The sequence below is a fragment of the Sorex araneus genome, chromosome 1, assembly GCF_027595985.1.
Source record: "Sorex araneus isolate mSorAra2 chromosome 1, mSorAra2.pri, whole genome shotgun sequence".
Classification (NCBI taxonomy): domain Eukaryota; kingdom Metazoa; phylum Chordata; class Mammalia; order Eulipotyphla; family Soricidae; genus Sorex; species Sorex araneus.
Genome location: NC_073302.1, coordinates 265,158,772 through 265,178,502, shown reverse-complemented (window position 1 = coordinate 265,178,502; position 19,731 = coordinate 265,158,772). Strand labels below are relative to the sequence as shown.

General features: G+C 32.6%; 1 protein-coding gene across 1 annotated transcript in view; it reads left to right on the top strand.

Moving 5' to 3' along the window:
* Positions 1-19,731, top strand: part of KLHL1 (kelch like family member 1) — a 319,714-nt gene that overhangs the window by 108,830 nt on the left and 191,153 nt on the right. The window contains exons 3-4 of the mRNA XM_004604001.2: positions 4,471-4,607; positions 19,238-19,434. Coding sequence (XP_004604058.1) covers positions 4,471-4,607; positions 19,238-19,434 — 334 coding nt within the window. The remainder of the gene's footprint in view (positions 1-4,470; positions 4,608-19,237; positions 19,435-19,731) is intronic.

Genomic DNA, 19,731 nt, shown 5'->3' with positions numbered 1-19,731 from the left:
TATACTGACTCTAGATTCAAAGAAAGCAACATCTTTATACTGGGCAAACATGCAATGTGTCTCCTATGTGCAGAAGTACACTGGAACACAAGAGAGAGCGTACTCCATGGCACATGTTAGTAGTTCTGAGGACTCGAGCTTGGCCCACAATCACATGGCCTCCTGAACACCACCGGCCCAGGCCAGACCTCCCCAGCAACGGCTGGAAAATGGGAGCAGGGGGAGGGGTGGCCCCGCAGGGTTAAGGGAAGAACACCTAATATTTGTATGGATACTTGAAGAACCCTTGCGCCATGCCCGAAGCAACTGCCTGGGCTGGAGAGGCGCTGGGCCTCTCCCATTGGCTTCTCCGCTCTCCTCACCTCCTTTCCCCGGCACTCCTGGGACAACATGCACTATAAGCTTATATACTCTTTGAAACCTTTAATTAAGCAAGAAGTAAATTGATGACCGATTAATTATTGAAGTCAACTATAAAACGCTATTTCATAGGGATATCCTACTATATAAACCAAATATTGGAACTACAAAACCTGGCATAGTGTTTTTATTTTCATCCACATTTGATAATGAATTCAACTATTGCAAGAACATACTTAACATTACTATCATGCAAGCTTTTGAGGCTAAAATTGGCAACTAAGCAATGCACTGATTCTCAAATTATAAAACACCATAAGATTACTGACTTTTATAAGTAAGATTATGAAGATAAAACACAAATTGTCTTCTTAAGTACTATATATTAATATTCACATGTAGGAAATTGGCATTGTTCATCTGTGTAATGTAACATATATATACATATTTATTTTATGATAGAATAATGGACTTTTTCACAACTAAACTCTTATATGCACCTAAATCATTCAGATTAGTCAATTATTACAACTCTCTAATAGCTTCAGTAAAACATAATATCCCAGCTCTTGCCAGCTTCCATGGTTCCAGATTATTTTCAACAGTTCCAGGCGGTATCTATAGCAACAAGGCTTCCATTACCTCACCCTTCAAGTACAGCCTGATTTTTGGCTCGTGCAGCCCAGAATGCTGCAGTGCCACCGGCAACCAAATAACTCTGAAAGCTAAGACTTCCATTAACTCAGGTTCCTGACTAGACCCACTTCTCAAAGAACTGGAATTTTTTTTTAATTGTGGTAACATGGCTTACAATACTGCTTCAGAAATAATGCACTAACAACTGCAATAGAAGGCTGAGCATAATTTACATAAAGGTAAAACTAAAAATGTTACAGCTTTAGAAAAGTACAAAATATAGGCATAGCAAAAACTGATTAATGCTCTAGGATGTGATTTCAGCTAATCGGGTGTACAATAATGACTGTATCAACAGAGAGAAAGATGTGAACTGAAAAATAGTGGGAAGAAGTATGTCATAAGGCAGGTTCCTAGGAGACTGACCCACAGAGCAATAGTAGCAGGTAGGGCATTTGCCTTGTAATTGGCTGACCCTTGTTCAATGTGCTGAATTCCATATGGTCCCCCAAGGAACACCAGGAGTATCTCCTGAGTACAGAGTCAGGAGTAACCCCTGAGCATCGCTGGGTGTGACTTAAAAAGCAAAAAAATAATTAAAAAAATAAAATAAATGACAGGCACTTAAAAGAAGATCTGGGAACTTGAAGTTAGGCTCCATGGTTCATTTTGAGTGTCCTCAGAAGAGAAAGTAGCACAGGGAAGAGAAAGGAACAAACCAGGACACAATTTCAGTCAGGATCTTGCTTTTTTAATTCCCAAGAAACTCAACAGAAAGGTTTTTCACCATATCCCAAGAAAAGGGGATTATGTTTATGTTTTAGCTCACTGTTATTGGATCCACCCAGGTTGAAGGTTGGAGCTAATTTGGAGATTGTAGAGAAATAGATTAAGAGGAACAGGAGCTCATAAATTCCCAAAAGTGAAATGACTCCTGGGGTGAAATGAGAATCTATAGAGATATGACAGCTGGGAGTGTTAAATGTTAATTTGTCAACAACTTTGACAAGTAATTATACCTAATATCTGAATTTAAGCAAGGTAATGACAAAGTTCAGTGCAAAAAATAATAATAATTTTATGTCTTATTAGATATAGGAAATATGTTGAAAACATTTGAAACTATAAAAGATAACTTTCTAACATACAATGTGAAATTGAAGTATTTGATGTTATTCAATTACAATCTGAGAAGTAAAAGTAAAATGTGACCTCATAATGAACACTTTGAGCTTAATTAAGGTATATGGAAATGCTAATAGACTATCTAGTGAGCAGTTTTAGTAGGCATTCAGGATGTAGCCAGATAGAAATACACCCTAACTGCCATAATAAAGGTCATACTCAAGGATAAATCTGAAAAACTGAGTTTTAAGGCAAAAATTAGAGGTCTGAGAAAAAAACCTGACAATGGAAGGGTCAAGGAATCAGAGCAGGAAGAAACTCACTGAATTAGAGGCAACTGAGATAAGAATGTCTGTAATGCCTTAGCTATAAAGGGGATTTAAAAAATGAGTGTGAGGTCAACAATGTCGAACACTGCAATAAATTGGAGTAGGACTTTTAAAAGTTTAGTAGGATTGGAAGGAATAAATTTGTAGTGACCTCAATTCAGGATTTTTTAGAGTGACTACATGTAGTCCTTTATTTATGCATTTCTTTGCCCCTGCACTAATGAATAAAAACATTATTTTCAGTTATAATTATATTATTATTTTGAAATCTAATGCAAATTTTATGTATTCTTAAATCTAAGTGTAGTATTAACTTTTCCTTACTTTACTTACTGAGTCAGAGACATATATTTGCTATGTTATAGTTCAAAATATTTGATATAATTCATATTGAATATTATATATCATATATTTTCGACTAAGTGGGTTTAAGTACTATAAATAAAGCCTTCATATATTTAAAAGTAAACCAGTTGGTTATCTATTATTAACATAGATCATTTGCTCTGGAAAATAAGTATATCTGATTTGTGATAATTTATTTTCATATCAGTTTACAAAATTGATGATGTGTCATTCATTTGTCTAGTTTGTATATAATAAATATTTAAAGATATAATTGTCAATTTCATTTCTACAGTGTACAGCACTGATAATAATCAGTGTTAATTGCCCAATTTAAATGTACAGCAAACTAATAACTTAATATATTAATATTAATATTTTATTATATTCATAATGTTAATATTTAATATATTCCAACTTGGATATTAATTATAATAATACATATAGTTATTAATTTTACATTCTTAAATTTATAAAGTGTCTATTTAAATTTTTTTCAGTTAAAACAAGATATATCACTGTTGGTTTTATTTACTATACTCCACTTATATAGGAATAAAACAATCTTACAAAATATTTAAAAAAATAATATAAGTACTTCTTAAATTTACAAAGTATCTATTTAAATATTTTTTCAGTTAAAACAACATTTGTCACTGTTGGTTTAATTCACTATACTCTTCACTTATATAGAAATAAAACATAATCTTACAAAATATTTTTAAAAATTCTGATTTTAATAATATAAAAACTTTCAGAGAAGATTGCTTTGTATTTCCTTTGTTATTCTCTTTCCCTCACAATGTTCTTAAAAAGTAGATAAAAATTGCACAAAAAGTTGTTTAGTTTACAGGTATAAACAGTATTTGTTCTTCTTTTGAGATAGGCACATTTATATTTTTTACAGTAACATTTATTTCCTTCCTTGAAAAATTATCAAATGAGTGGGTGTTGCAATTATGCTGTTTTTAGCCTCATGATATAATATAAATTTGTTTGATGATAGACTATTAATTTAATAGATCACTAGTGCAGTCTTTAGATCATTCAGAACATTTTTGTAAAGGGGTCATACTTTTTGTGCAACTTAACTATGAATATACAAAAGTTAATCAACATATTAAAAAATAAGTTAAGAGTTATTTCTTTCAGAAAGTTGTTTTATATGGTAAAAAGAATTGAAAATGTTATATCCTTTTATGATTTTTTTATATTTTTCATTAAAGACTCAAAGGTTATTTAGGACTATAATATTCAAAAATCCTATAATTGTACTAATATATTAACAGTCTAATAGGCAAAATACTAATATAAAGTGACATGCAATAAACATTTAGGACTTGACTGTGATGTGAGAAATATTAATTCATTAGGGAAATTCAGAGTTATGATCGTGTAACCAAAAGTTGCTAAATTTATAAAGATAAATAAAATTAGATCCCTAACCAAATTTATAGGAATCCAAAATATGAAGGAAAATAATTAGGACAATTTTCTGTGATCATAGGCTACTGCATAAATTCTTAAATTTGTTGTTTAAAGTTTGTTCTATAATAGATATAAATGATAAATATATAGTCATAAAGAAGGGAATATTTTTCTGTACTGCATTCTTATTAACAGCATTTATGTGATTTACATCCATGATTTAAGTCAGATCCTGTGACTCTTTCAGGCTTGTTCTCAGCTCAGTGTCTGACTATTTTGCTGCCATGTTTACAAGTGATGTGTGTGAGGCCAAGCAAGAAGAGATCAAGATGGAAGGCATAGACCCCAACGCTCTCTGGGACCTTGTTCAATTTGCGTATACAGGTACGTAAAAATAACCACAGCTTCTTTGATGTCTTTTAAATTTTGGTATTTGAGGACAGGACTTTAAGGTTGAAAAATGTCTGGTTCAAATGGTAGTGAGCATGGTTTTTGTATATATGGTTCGGTTCACAAGTTACTTCCCAATAATTTACTCTACCACATCACAAAATATGGCTTCCACAACAATAAAGTAGAAGAAGAAATATGTCCTAATTGTTTTTCAGTTGAAAGACTAAGGAGGAAATATAAGACTTTTTAATTCAGCACTGCAATTGCAAATGTATATATGTATATTCCAATATGCCACTTTCTCCCAAATGGATTTAAAACTTGCATATAAAAGACTAAAAGTGTTGCTAGAATGAGCTTGGGAGATAATCAGAAATGTTAGTAATTATCAAGTAAGAATTTATATATATTCATAATCAGTGATGGAAATAGATTCTTATTATCTTTTTTTAAGAATGATGGCTTCAAATAAGTTTTTAATCAATTGTCTATTGAAATTTTACTGTACTGTTAGTGTAAATATGTAAATAATTGAGCTAATTAGCAACCAGAGGTTGCTCAATGCATGAGTATTATCTATAACTCTGGAGAGTAAATTAATAAAACAGTACTTTTCCTTCAGTGGATAAAAGAGTAAGAAAGGCATTTAACATTTGCCAAACATTAAGAGGGAATTTTAAGTAATATATGTGTTGCTTAGAGCACTGGAAGCCTCCCATTTACTAAAAGCATCTTAAACACTTTTCAAAAGTAAACAGAATTGGAAACATAATTGAATCTTGTGGTAGAAGCTAAGACACCTAACATGGATTAATGTACTATCCTTCTAAATGGTGTTTGATACATATTGTCTGAACCTCTGATCAAGGTACTAAATTATGGAATACCCAGAGGCTGCTGACTGAATTTTACAGCAACCGAAGTCTAGTTTAAGGAGCTGAACTTTTGCAGTATGCGTGGTTAGAGAAAATCCAGAGATAGTGGCACTAGAACCAAAATACTATGGAATATTTGCACCTACATACTGAGAATTTTCTTTTATCACAGAAAAGAGTTTGATGACACTGATAACTTATATACAAATCTTCTTTGAAAGTAGAAAACATGTGCATGATTTATCAGTGAAACAGCAGGAATGTGATGGAAAAATCTATTTTCCAGTAAACTTTATCACGATTTTAAGACAGAAAATATTATATTGAATGTCATTAAATAGATAAGCAGATAAGCAAGTTATTGCAATAGATGAGAGACCATAATCTCATCTTTATTGAATTTTGTTGAAACAAATATGTGGTGTAGCAGGGGCTTGGGGGAGATTTTTAAATGTCAGGTGAGAGAAAGAATACAGACACTATATGTATGCTAACTCACATCCTTCCATGGGAAAGTTAGCTTTCTCCTAATTATGTGACCACACCCTGGAGAAAGGTGCCTATTGAAATTAGGCTCCTCCCTTCAAATGGAACACAGGGAAATCTCCACACAGAAACATCTGGTTTCTTCTTCGGTTGTGTAAATAACTAAAACATACTGACTGGCAAACAAAAAAACCTCAATTAATAAGATAGTGATGGGGAAGAATTATAGTTATAAATTCTAACGTGAAATAGTGCAAACTTAAGAAGCATTAAGACTGGATGGTGGAATTGAAATAAGAAGGAGGGTGATTTCATCTTTGACCATAGAACGATGAGTTTGAAGCTATAGAGATAGCTCAAAGGGCTGAGCCCATTCTTTTCTTGCATGAGGTCAGTGCTCAGTCCCCAACACCACTTGGTCCCAGGGCACCAATAGAGAAAGACCAGCCAAGCACTCAGTTGTTAATAGCCCCTTAATCCCACCTCCAACCCACTAGATGTGGCCCCAAACAAAACCAACACAAAGGAGAAAAGCCCACAAAAATCCTATCACTTGGGAAGATATTTTGCAAGATCCTCCCAAGTGGTACTCAGGGATCCCCTGGGGCCCTCTCATTTCTTATAGAATTTGACCAGCGAAGATGTGGTGCCTCTAAGGCCTGGCTTTGTCAGGGATTCTCAGACCAGCACAGACTGGTGCTGAGGTCTCTGGAGCCACCTTCAGCCGGGCACAGGGACATCCGGGGTTACCCCTGGCAATATTCAGTGGACAACGAGCTGCCAGTCATCAAACAGAGGTAGTTCATGTGCAAGAATACCAACACTCACTCTCAGGTCGGAAAAAATGAGTTTCTTCCACAGGAGGGCATGTTCATTCATGAAATTTCATCTCCAGGGTTGCCTCCCAAATACATTTTTCGCATGCAGAAAAGGTGGGAGAAGTGAGTGCTTTATCGATTCCCTTACAGATAAAGACACAAGATAAAGGACATGCAAGTTTTAGTTTCCAGGGCCTTCAGCATTGTTAGAGCGAAGAAATTTACATTATTTAAATAACAGTAATAAATCCCATCAGGCCCATAGGCCTAAAACAGTCCTAGAGTTCTTTGTCAAAGTCACATTTATTTTAATAGGCCTACTCAGAGGACGTTGACAAAAGCCTCCCCTTTTCACCCCTGGTCTGTCCCTTTTGTGGGATACCGATCCCACCCTGCCCTGCTATGTCTTCCCATATTGGCACTTAATGGAAATGGGTTCCAGATAGTTGAACATAGCTGGTTTACAAAATTGGTAAGGGACTTTATAAATTATTCGCCTCCCAAAGAGGTGAATAAATAATTTAGAACCACAGATTTTCTAAAGTAAGTGCTATTTTTAAAAAGGAGGTCAAAGACCTAGTCTCTGGAAGAAGATAGTCTAAATGTTATAACACTGAGAGAATGCCAAAGACCATCTTGGTAATTTCCAGTTAGTATACAATCCAAAATGGTAATATAAAGGGTCATTGGCCTCTCAGCAAGAGACAGCAAATATAATTACATTATTGTCTTCTTGAAAGGGAAGAATCAAGAGACATACATTTTAGGTACCCTTGAAGCAACAAAAAAGCATTGATCCAACACTTAACTGCCGCCCTGCATGGTCAGACAGCCTTACATTCTTCATGTACAAATCTCAGTCAGAAAATACTCAGTAAAGTGCACCACGAATGTGGAAGGTGTTTTAAATCTCTCTGCTGAATGCAGTGACCTGGATTGGCACTGCTTTATACTGTACAGAATTCAAAACCGACCTTCAGTTGTCTTTGCCCGTTTGGTCTTGTTCCAATATCCGTAACAATTATATTGGAAGTTCAAAAAAAAGTGCTAGATGATAACATAAAAGAACTTGCATGGAAGGTTTGGTGAAATTATTTTTTAGCATAACATAAAGTATATATCTTCTCTTGTTACCTATACCATGAAGTATTATAAGATCAAGTGAGCAGGGACATAGGAAAGAGGGATTAAGGGATATTTGTGTATGCATCTGATTAATTAGTTTTCTAATCGATTTCTAATACTTTCCCTCAAAGAAAGTTTAAAAAATGCATTGCAGAGGATCGGCTATTTTAGGAGTGTTTTCTTAAATTTTGAAGTTAGAGAGGCTTTGAGAAAGCTAATGATAATGATGCAAAGAACTCACGTTTCCTACTCAAGGCTGTATAGGTAATGTACTCAAAATAGATCTAGAATAAATATTTCAAAGTTAATTGAGTAGTTAAGTTTCTCAGAAATCTAAAGGATGAATCTAAAAGATCTGAATGTAGCTAAATCAATTAATTGGAATATTAAGAAATAATAAACGCATAAAGTAGAATAGAATGAAATTTAAAACTTAAAATGAATTTTTTTGCACCAGGCACTTTTCCCCTCCTCTATGCAATAGAATGGAATTTTTGACTGAGATAAGCTTCAATTATTATAGTTATCTAAAACTATTTTAGGAAATATGAATTTGCTTTAAAGCATTTTATTTGGTAAAAATGTGTAAATGGCAGGTTATGGGATGCACCTCTATCCATTTTTCTCTGCTACAACTCCATCAAATTAGTATAAGAAGTAATGGGTTTAGGACCTGAAAGAGTTTCAGTAAAATATATACATATATGTACACATTTATATATATATAATACATACATATTTAATTGGAAGAGTAAAGTACATAACAGAGAATCATTTAAGTAGCAAATAATAGAAGGCATATGTACTTTTAAATTCATATATTTAGCTTACTACTGGTAATGCATAAGATACAATAATGAAAGGCAATAACGATTAGTTTTAGCAAAATTTTTAAGTGTCATGTCAGTGTGAAAGGTTATAATAAGTTATTATAATAATAATAAAAATAATGACTTATTGCAGTATAAAATGAACACTCCTTAATCTAAAGGGAAGTCAGCATAGGGTCAATTTTTCACAAATTATGATAGCTTAAAAATGGAAAAGAAATGAAATTTTGTACTGGTGTTAGAAATAATTGGGCATATATCTAATATAAAGTTCACATTGCTCTTCTAAATTCTTAATTAGCTTTTTAAGCAGTTTCAATATCTCTCCTCACAAAACTTTTTATTATATTTTCTTTATATGTTTTCACCAAGAAAGTTGAATGCAATTTTGCATTTATCAATAGCCAATAGATGTCTGTGTAAACAATTTGTTTTATGAAATAGTTCCCTTTCACAGGTGTTCTAAGATTTTTTTGATTTGAATATTTGATTGCAATCCAAGAAATAGGTAATTACATGCTTGTATACTAGTTCTTCAAAATCAAATTATGATTCAATTCACAATATTTGAGCACTTTCTGTTCACTGAACCCACTTTAATCACAGGCACCATATTGCCTACACTCCAGCATCACTGGCTATAGCCCATTAGTCTTCCAAACACGGCCAGAGCTGTATCTATTAGCATTGCCTGGGTGTCTTAATGGTCTCTACCCTAAGTATGATTGTATCATCAGGACCAAACATTGGACCACCAAGAAAGTTGGTTGATAAACTCTGGAAGTAACCATTAGGTTTCCTGAGTACCACTAAAAAGGGTTCAAATGCCTCCTAAGAAAAAAACCAAAACAATAATAAAAATTCTTAGGAGTTTAGAACTTTGCTGACCCACTATGTGTTAAGAGCTTCTTATGTTTTTGATGCAGTCAAGTTACCTGTCAAAAATAACTAGCAAAATGTTGAAGCTATTACTAGAATAAAATATCAGAACATAAGCTGAAAGGTATTTTCACATTCTTTTGAGATTAATCAGTTAGGATGGAATTTCTTAAATGGAATAAATGACTCTCAAGGTTCTACTGCACACCTCCTGAGCACTAACTCTATACTCAGTACTGAAAAGCAATACTCTGAATTACATGTATTCTAGTTTTATGGTATTTCTAATTTGGGACTTAAAAATAATTACCCCAGTTCACAATTTTTCATGTAATATGTTCTTTATATTAACAGACTATAATTTATTATAGAACAGCAAACTTCAGATTTTAAAGGTTACTTTAATGATTTTTTGTGTGGATATATTTATTTCAGCTCTACACTGAAACTGATAATCACAACATAACATTTAAAGAGAAAATTTAATAAATGAGTATAGTTGAAAATAATACTCTGGAACTCACTATGTTTTAAAGTTGCCTTAAGGCAGGCTGATAGAATTTTCCTTCTTTATTTTATTCTTTCTTTATTTCTTTCTTTCCTTTTTACTTATTTATCTCTTACATAGTCCCAACTCTCCTGACATGTTGGAAATATACTGTATCCATTGATGTGTAAGGAAATAGAGTTTTAACAAATAGGGGAGATGGGATTGCAAGGTTGCTAGCAAAGTGTCATGTCCTGTAGAGAACTGATAAGGAAAGGACAAGTTTTAAATAAAGGACTTGTACATCTAAGACTGGTATTAAGAAGAAGGGTATAAAATTAAACTGCCAAGAGGCAAATCTTTAATCATACTGGAGTTAAATTCTTTGTTAAAGAAAAAAAGGTTTGTGTGCTACTACTAACATGAATTAGAGTCCTAGTAAATGCTCAGGAATGTTAAGATAGCTTCTGCTAACTGCCAAACATTTGAATAAAATAAACACACACACACAAACACACACCCTGAGCTGAAATGTTTAATGTGCTGCTTAAATATTAAATGGTGTACATCAATATATGCAGACTGAACTGAATTTTCTAAACTCCTTCAGAAATTTTTATTGCAATTAAAAGTGAATTATTGTTTCATTTTTATTACTGGTTTAATTCAAGTGGCATGAATTATGCAAACACATTAGCAGAATATTAGTTTTACACTGAGGGCTTTTACAAAATGAAAAAGTCCTGTTCTTACTTGAAGAGACTGAGCTTTTAAAAACTGGTATTACATATAAATTTTATCCATTAATTTACATATTAACATGTCAGTTTTATAGAATATTATAATATCTTACATACATATAAAGGAAGAATCAAAATAACAGAAAATAAATAAAATTGATTAAATACTGTCATCATGACCCTGTCACCCATTATTTTAAAAAGTATCATGTTTATATGTATACATACACATACAAAATTAGAAATTATTTGAGAAAATGATTTGATCAAATAGAGAATCAAAAAAGATGAATATTCTGTCACTTTTTTTTTGTTATTGAATTTCATTGTGTGTAATTACTAGGAATTTCAGAAGAAGCCTATCTCTATGGCATTGCAACTCATGTTTGCTTTTTTAAGTTTCCGAGGAAAGAAAAATTGTCAGGTCTCATATTACAATAGACCTTGCTTCCTAAAAAATTGCAGAATGACTTTATTTATTATTATTCATGTTCTAGTTTTCTTTCATTCTCTTTTTCTTTGGATACTGTATAGTCTTCTAAATTAAATGAACGTTTGGCTACATTTTCTTAAGATTTTTTTTTTTTTTTTTTTTTTTTGCTTTTTGGGTCACACCTGGCGATGCACAGGGGTTACTCCTGGCTCTGCACTCAGGAATTACCCCTGGCCCTGCTCAGAGGACCATATGGGATGCTGGGATTTGAACCCGGGTCGGCCGCGTGCAAGGCAAACGCCCTACCCGCTGTGCTATCTCTCCAGCCCCTTCTTAAGATTTTTTTAACTTTCACTCAAAAGCTAAAATATCTATGTACTTAGGCTTCTGTTTTTGAATATATGTACCCATCTCTTACTCCACTGTAAGCATTTTAATTATCTTTAGGTATACCCCATTATTAGTAAAACTATTACCAAATTAATTTAGCTAGTGTATCTTGATTTTATTCATTAGTAGGAACATTTTTTAAAAATGCTTAAATATTAGAAATTTTGTTTTGGTTTTGGGGCCATGTCCGGTGGCACTTATTGATATCTCCAACTTAGTGCTCAGTGGTGCCTCCCTGTGGTTCTTACCGTTCCCTGTGCACTGGTACCAATCCTGCTGGGATTCCCTGGGATTCATTCCTGGGATGAAAATCATGCATTTCAACTTTTGAGATATCTTTCTGGTCAAAATGAGGATTGTTTTATGAATATGTACAGGAGTTTAGCAAAATACAAAACTGTGAGCATTCAGTTATATCATTATAATAGGCAATCTTAGAATTTTCTTCAATTCCTTTGCATGATATATTTTTTTCTTTTTGGATCACACCTGGCAATGCACAGGGGTTACTCCTGGCTCTGCACTCAGGAATTACCCCTGGCGGTGCGCAGGGGACATATGGGATGCTGGGAATCGAACCTGGGTCTGCCACATGCAAGGCAGAGCCCTACCTGCTGTGCTATCTCTCCAGCCCCTAGCATGGTATTCTTTGTAAAGAAACAAAGATAAGGACTTAACACTGGATAGAGTAATTAGTATATCAAATGTTTACTACTTATGATCCAAAGTATTATATGCATCAGCAGTATAGTACACTTTCTTATGAATGTGTATGATTTATAGTGCATTTTCATAGTAAAGTTTTTAAAACTGTGCAACATTGTCATTTTATATATTTGATACATGCTTATTAGACATGTAGTATGTTCATATCTTAGTATAAATTATTTTATTTGTTGTGAGAATTATTTTGAAATGGGCAATTAATAAAATTTTATTGCCGAATACAGAAATGAAAACACCTTTACAGAGAGGTCCAGAAAATCACACGTGTGTGAATTCATTTTCCCCTGTGGTATGCCAGCATTTATATTTAGATGTTTTTATATATTTATAAAATTTAGATATATTATTTATATTATATTAAATATAATATATTATTTTATATTACATATAACATTTTATACATTTATAATTTAAAAAAATACCTTTTTTCTTTTTGGGTCACACCCAGTGATGCACAGGGTTCACTCCTGGCTCATGCACTCAGGAATTACTCCTGGAGGTGCTCGCGGGACAATAGAAACTATATGGGATGCTGGGATTCGAACCTGGGTCGGCCGCATGCAAGGCAAACGCCCTACCCACTGTGCTATCACTTCAGCCCCTATGTATTTATAAAATTTAGCATTTAGATATTATTATATCTAAAATCACTGTGCCTTTTGGCTAATTAATAGAAAGGACATATTGTACATAATTATTTCTTTACTTACTTTTAGTAAAAATTCATTGCATTCATGTATATATTTGTTAAAATATACCTCTTATGTATCTAATAATATGAACTATGATTTTTCTTATAATTAATTTATTTTTATTTTGGGGGGGATAGGGTAGAGTTGGTGCAATATCCTACTCTGTTAAATTCTTTCTCCTGGCTCTGGACACAGGGATGAATCCTTGTGGGCTCAGGGGACCATATGGGGTGTGGATAATCAAACCCAGGTTGACTACGTGCAGTGTAAGCACCCTACCATGTGTACGATGTCAATTTTTTCCATAAAATCATGAATAAACTGAGGACAGTACATATAGATACTATAGAAAATGAAAAGTGGTTGAGATTGATCAGTGCACTAGATACATATCAACCTTAGTCTTGGACATTAATGATTTTATAACTTTGCAATTTTTTCAAATCTTGTTTTGTTATTGTCATTTAAATAAAAATAATTGGTTTTGGACAGATCAAAAGTATAGAAGGTAGGTCTCCTGTTTTTCACGTGACAGAATCTGTTTTACCCTCAGTATCCCATATAATCCCAGGGGCAGAGTCCAACCAGGTGTGATGCTGAGAAGAGATCAAGGAATAAGTCCACAGCATGATCAGGTGCACCCCGAAAACAGAAAGGAAGAAAAAAAAAAGCAAAAACCAAATATTTTTCTTCAATGAATCAGAAGAAATCCATTCATGAAAATGTTCTTTTCTTTCTCTCACTTCTTCCCTTCTTTCTTCCTTCTTCCTCCCTCCCTCCCTTCCTTCCTTCCTTCCTTCCTTCCTCCCTTCCTTCCTTCCTTCCTTCCTTCCTTCCTTCCTTCCTTCCTTCCTTCCTTCCTTCCTTCCTTCCTTCCTTCCTGCCTTCCTTCCTGCCTTCCTTCCTGCCTTCCTTCCTCCCTTCCTTCTTCCTTCCTCCCTCCTTTCCTCCCTCCCTCCCTCTTTCTTCTTGTTGTTGTTTGTTTTTGAATCATGCCCAGTTATGTTCGGAGCTTTCTCCTAGTACTGTACTCTGAGCTGAACTCAGGGTGTTCCAGGGGACATACTGGAGTGTCAGGGACCTAATCAAGCATGGATGCTTTTCTACTTTTCTATCCTTACTTCTTTTTATTATTGGAATTGTTCTTTCTGAAACTGAATCAAAATGATTATAATGAAGGAATATCAAGACACTGTGAAGAGAGCTGTGTCCTAATGATTCATTACTCTCTGGATAATTTGGTCATCAGTTCTGAATTTCTACTCCTGTCAAAAAGACTGGTTATCAATATTTCCTTATTATTTAATACTATTTTATCATAGTTTCCTGCTAAAAACAGTCATTGGCTCCTTCGGTATCTGTTGTTTCATCCAGGTAACCAATGTTTTAAATCAATGTTTGTGACACCTTATATATGAATATAAATATGTTCTCTCAGTAAACCTGAAATCTCTTGTGAACAATATACCTTGAAAACTAACTCTGAATAAATGTTTAAAATTGCCTTTTTTTATTAGCAGCATTCATGTATCGTTTAGGTTCACTTTAAAGTTAAATAGCTGGCAGATTTTTGCCTTTTTACCATCTAAGTCTATCAGGGAAATGGCCAGGCTATAAGTATAAAGAAATATATCATGCATGAGGTAGCTCAATTTGTGTGCATTCAGCCTCAGCATTCACTAATATTCCATTTGTGCCGCTGGCATTTACAAATGGAATTTTTTTGTTGTTGTTGGTTATATTCCAAGTTTTGAAAAAGTAAACTTACTTTTTTAAAAATTAACAATGTTTATATACATAATTAGATTTATATCTAAATATTTTAAATAAGTAACAATACAAATTAGTCTACAGTAAATTAAAAACATCAAATATTTTTTCTTTTTTATGGAAATGATGTGAAAATGCAATTCTAAACTTTATGTGAATTATTATGAAATTCAATGTAGATCCAGTATATGAATTAAGACTAATTGTTTTAATAAGTATATTATATAATCAATTTCTTATTACAGAAATATCATATTTCCAAATCATATTTTGCAAGCTTTTATGGAATATAAAGAAACATACAAATAGCATTTTTATCCTAGGTTTATATTTATGACAATATTTTAACAATATTTTCAATTAAATAAAAGAATATATGGCTTTCCTATATGTGTGTATACATATATATTCATTTAATTTTTTGGATCAGGGTTCAAACCAGTTCCTCTCAAGTACTAGATAGATGCTCTTCTCTAAGTTGCATCCCCTACATGTGACTATTCATTTTATAAAATGGAAACACATGGCTCTCAACTTTCCCAAATTATAATGTCTTATCCTTCTGATTTTGTTACTAAATTGTTAACATAATCTCTAATTATCAGCAGATACCCGTTATCTCAATTTAAAAATATTTCGGGACCGGAGCGATAGCACAGCAGGTAGGGCATTTGTCTTGCACGCGGCCGACCCGGGTTCTACCCCCGGTATCCCATATGGTCCCCAAGCACCGTCAGGAGTAATTCCTGAGTGCAAAGCCAGGAGTAACCCCTGAGCATCGCTGGGTGTGACCCCCCCAAAAAAAGCAAAAAAAAAATTTTAAAAAATTTCAAGTTTTTAAAAACTTTTATTAATGAATAAATGACACAAAATAATCTACACAGATATTGAGTATGCATACTAATGTTTTGGCACATATACATAATGATGTATTTATCATTCAATTCAGTAGAATGAATATCCCTAATTTTTCAGTGTTTTTACTGATACCTTAGGTTTTTTATTGCTGCCTTTCCTAACACCAACGCTATAATTAGGAAATTTTGATCCACTGTATGTTAGAGTCGATACTCATAAAATTCTTACTAAAATTAAGCAACAAAGGGATTTTTGGTCTGATGCTTTTTATTCAGAACTATGATTTAACATTTAACACAATTCAGCATTATTATGACTAAAGCAATAGTTATTTATTATTCAGTAGTAACATGTATTATTACAACATTCACTTGTATATGGACATTTGAGTTTTCTGTGCTTGATACTATAAATTAAAGCTTTAATAAACATTCTTGAATAAAAAATTATGACTTTTTTAATGAAACATGGTGAATACTTAGAACTAGAATAGCTAAATTATTGAGTCATAAAAAATTACATCATTTTATACTAATTGAAACTTTCTTTAACTTTTAGGATATGGGTATATTTTCTTTCTATGGTAAAATTACTATTTCTTCAACTATATATTGTCTCTTTTCCCTACAGAAACTATGATTCCGTTTTCTTTCATCTGTAAGATTACCCCTGTAATTTTGTCATTTGTGGCATTTATATCAATGAAGATTCCAGAGTGATTATTCTGTAAAATTTTCCTAAACGAATTACTCTTATCATTTACAAATGATTGTCCCTAACTAAAAATCTACATGGTAGGAACACCTATAGACAAAACTGTACTATATTCTATCTCATATATATTTTGATCCCAGTATGCCCTAAACTGTTAGTGGTATTAAGATTTTCTCTAGTGTTCCTTTTAGGAGATTGTTTTATTTTTGTGGACTGTGACCAATTTTAAGCAAATTTGGTTTGTGTTATTCTTATAAAAATGTGTTATTATCAATTGCAAACACATTTTTCCCTTCCACGTAAAATTTTAGTTTTTCATGTGTTGGCACATTCTTCATATATTATCTAAAATTACTTTTTAAAATGCATGTTTCTAAAACTTAAACAACACATCTGCATGGTATAAAATCCCATAAACTTAAAGATATAGCAATGTATATCTAAAGATATAGCAATGTATATATAAGTATATAAATTACTTATATAATTTAAATGGCTATGAAATCTTCAGCTAAAATTAATATTTTATATTGTTATTTAAATATCATGTTCTTGACAGTGTTAGCAATATTATCAAGATGTCTCAAATAGAAATGTATCTATTGCCATATATATTTAAATTTTATATTTGTTGAGATATTAACTTTTTTACTTTTTTATTAATTTACTAAGGTTAACACTACAAATAATTATTTCTAACCTTAAGGTGTATATTTCTTTTTTAACGTAAAATAAAAGGTACTAATTTAATTGGAAATTATAACAGTTATTTCCATTTAACTTCAATTTACTATTTCTTTCAGTTTATTAGTTTTACTTAAGTTGTTTTAAAATTTCTCTTTGCCAAATTTCTTGGTACTCATTGAAGCATGTTTTAGATTCATTTACTTTATTATTCTTTCTTTCAATATACATTATAAATATACATGTTACTTTTTTTTATTAAACATTTGTAGTTATGGTGAAATGGCATGGTTAAAGCAAAGTTTCTCTTCAATCAACAAATATCATGAGTGTAAAAACTATATTACCATTCTAGTAGAATATGCTAATCTTCAAATTGAGACTACCTTTTAAATGATATAATCCAAAGAATGGGGCAGATTGTGCTGGAGAGGTAATACCATGGGTAGAACACTTGCTGTGCATGTGTTGGATAAACATTTAGTTCCAGGCATCACAAATGTGCCTCTCAGCATCACCAGGAGTCATCCCTGACCACAGAGTCAAGAGTAAGCCATCACTTCCTCTTGGTATGGTCCCAAAACCAAACCAATTAAAAAAAAATCATAGGAAGAGGCAGGTCACATGCATGGACTGTAGGCTTAACATAGAAAAACATTAAGGGTAATGGATACAATCAACTCTTCTTACAGTGGGCTCATACATTATCAAATTACTATCTTCGTTTTATATATAATTAACAACAAGCTTGTGAAAGCATTCTGATGCTAAAGTCCCAGAAATATGTCATGTGCTTCTTTGTAACACCAATATTAGCTAGTCTTTATTGTTTTATGAATAAATGTGCATTACAGTTTACTATGCAGGATGATTTTATTCCTAGAATTAACAGGAGTCTACCACAGAGGTGCTAAGAAAGAAAAACTGAATTGATTTCTGCAACAGCCACCTCTGCTATCCTGCTTGTGCAATCTAATTGGCAGTCTTTCAAATATTCCCTTGGACTTGAATGGGAACTTCTTTGTAATCCTACTCTCCAGAAGAGCCTCACAAAAGGAAAGGGAAATCATAGTGATAAAAAATATAGTTAAAATTTCCAGATTTTTTGATGGAGTCTTCAGTGGGATTGACTACTTATTTACCAAATTTAAATTTCCATATATTTAATTTATCTTTCATGCTATTTTATGAAACGGTTGTCTGGTGGCAAAATTGTCTGATTCTGTCTCTAAAAAACATTGTGGAAACTTAAGAATTCTATTATGATGTTAAATAATAATGGTTGTATTAGACATCCTGTCTTGTGCCTGATAATACCCAAGGGCTTCAATATGTTGAAATAAATTAATCCCCAAGTAAGTTGATAGTCTATTGAATTGCAGAAAACATTGTAACATCATAGTCAGATAAATGCTAATTTTAAAGATATGAAAGACTTTACAAAAGTAAAAAAAGACTACCCCATAAAATGCAAGTGTAGTTAAACAGATACTTCCTCAAAGAAAATACAAAGTGACTAACAATAATATGAAGTGTTCATTATCACTGATTACCAGGGAAATACAAATCAATATTATGAGCTATCCCCAATACCAGTGAGAATGGCATATATATATACATATATACATATATATAATTAAAATAACCAGTGTTGTTAGACATGCAGTAAAAAAAAATTATCATTCATTTCTGGTAAAACAGTTGTCTTGTTCAGGCTCTGAAAAAAAATTGTGGAAACTTCTGAAAAATTAATTCCACTATTTTTACATGAACCTGTGATTCCACTACTGGGCATCTATGTCCACTCCTGGACATCTATGTCAAGAACCCTCAAATGTTGTCCAAAAAGATATTAGCACATGTTCATCATGTTTCTTGACATTATTGTGTGTCTGGAAATTAATGAGTCATATTGACCCTGATTATCAATCTAGGTTTTAGATCATTTTTATCAGGTTGGTCTAGCGACATTGTTTTCTGCATGGTGGTGGGATTAGCCACAGGGCTTCATCTACGCTCTCCAGCCTGCTGTTTTGAGTCCTAGTACATTAAGTACATGTTATATAGTACATGTTATTTCATGTGACAGTTTTGTAATTTTCTTCACTGCTCAGGCTGCTTGGAATTAAAGGAAGATACCATTGAAAACCTTCTTGCTGCTGCGTGCCTTCTTCAGCTTCCTCAAGTGGTAGAGGTGTGCTGCCATTTCCTCATGAAGCTTTTACACCCATCCAACTGTTTAGGAATCCGTGCATTTGCAGATGCTCAAGGATGCATTGAATTAATGAAGGTAGCCCACAGTTATACAATGGTAAGAAATTTAATATTTTAATGATGGGACATTAGTATATGGTAATTAACTATACTAACTAAATGTTAAAGCTAACACATATTGTTTTGACATAAGTTTAAAATTCTTAAATGATTGACACATTTTAATATAGAACATTGGGGTATGTAATATATACTACTTTATAAACCTCAAAATAAAAATGACAAATATATTATTATTGATTTATTGCTTTCTGGCTTTATTTATATAGGTATTAATTATTTAATATATTTATTTGTTTGTTTTGGTTTGGGGAACATATCTGGCTATGCTCAG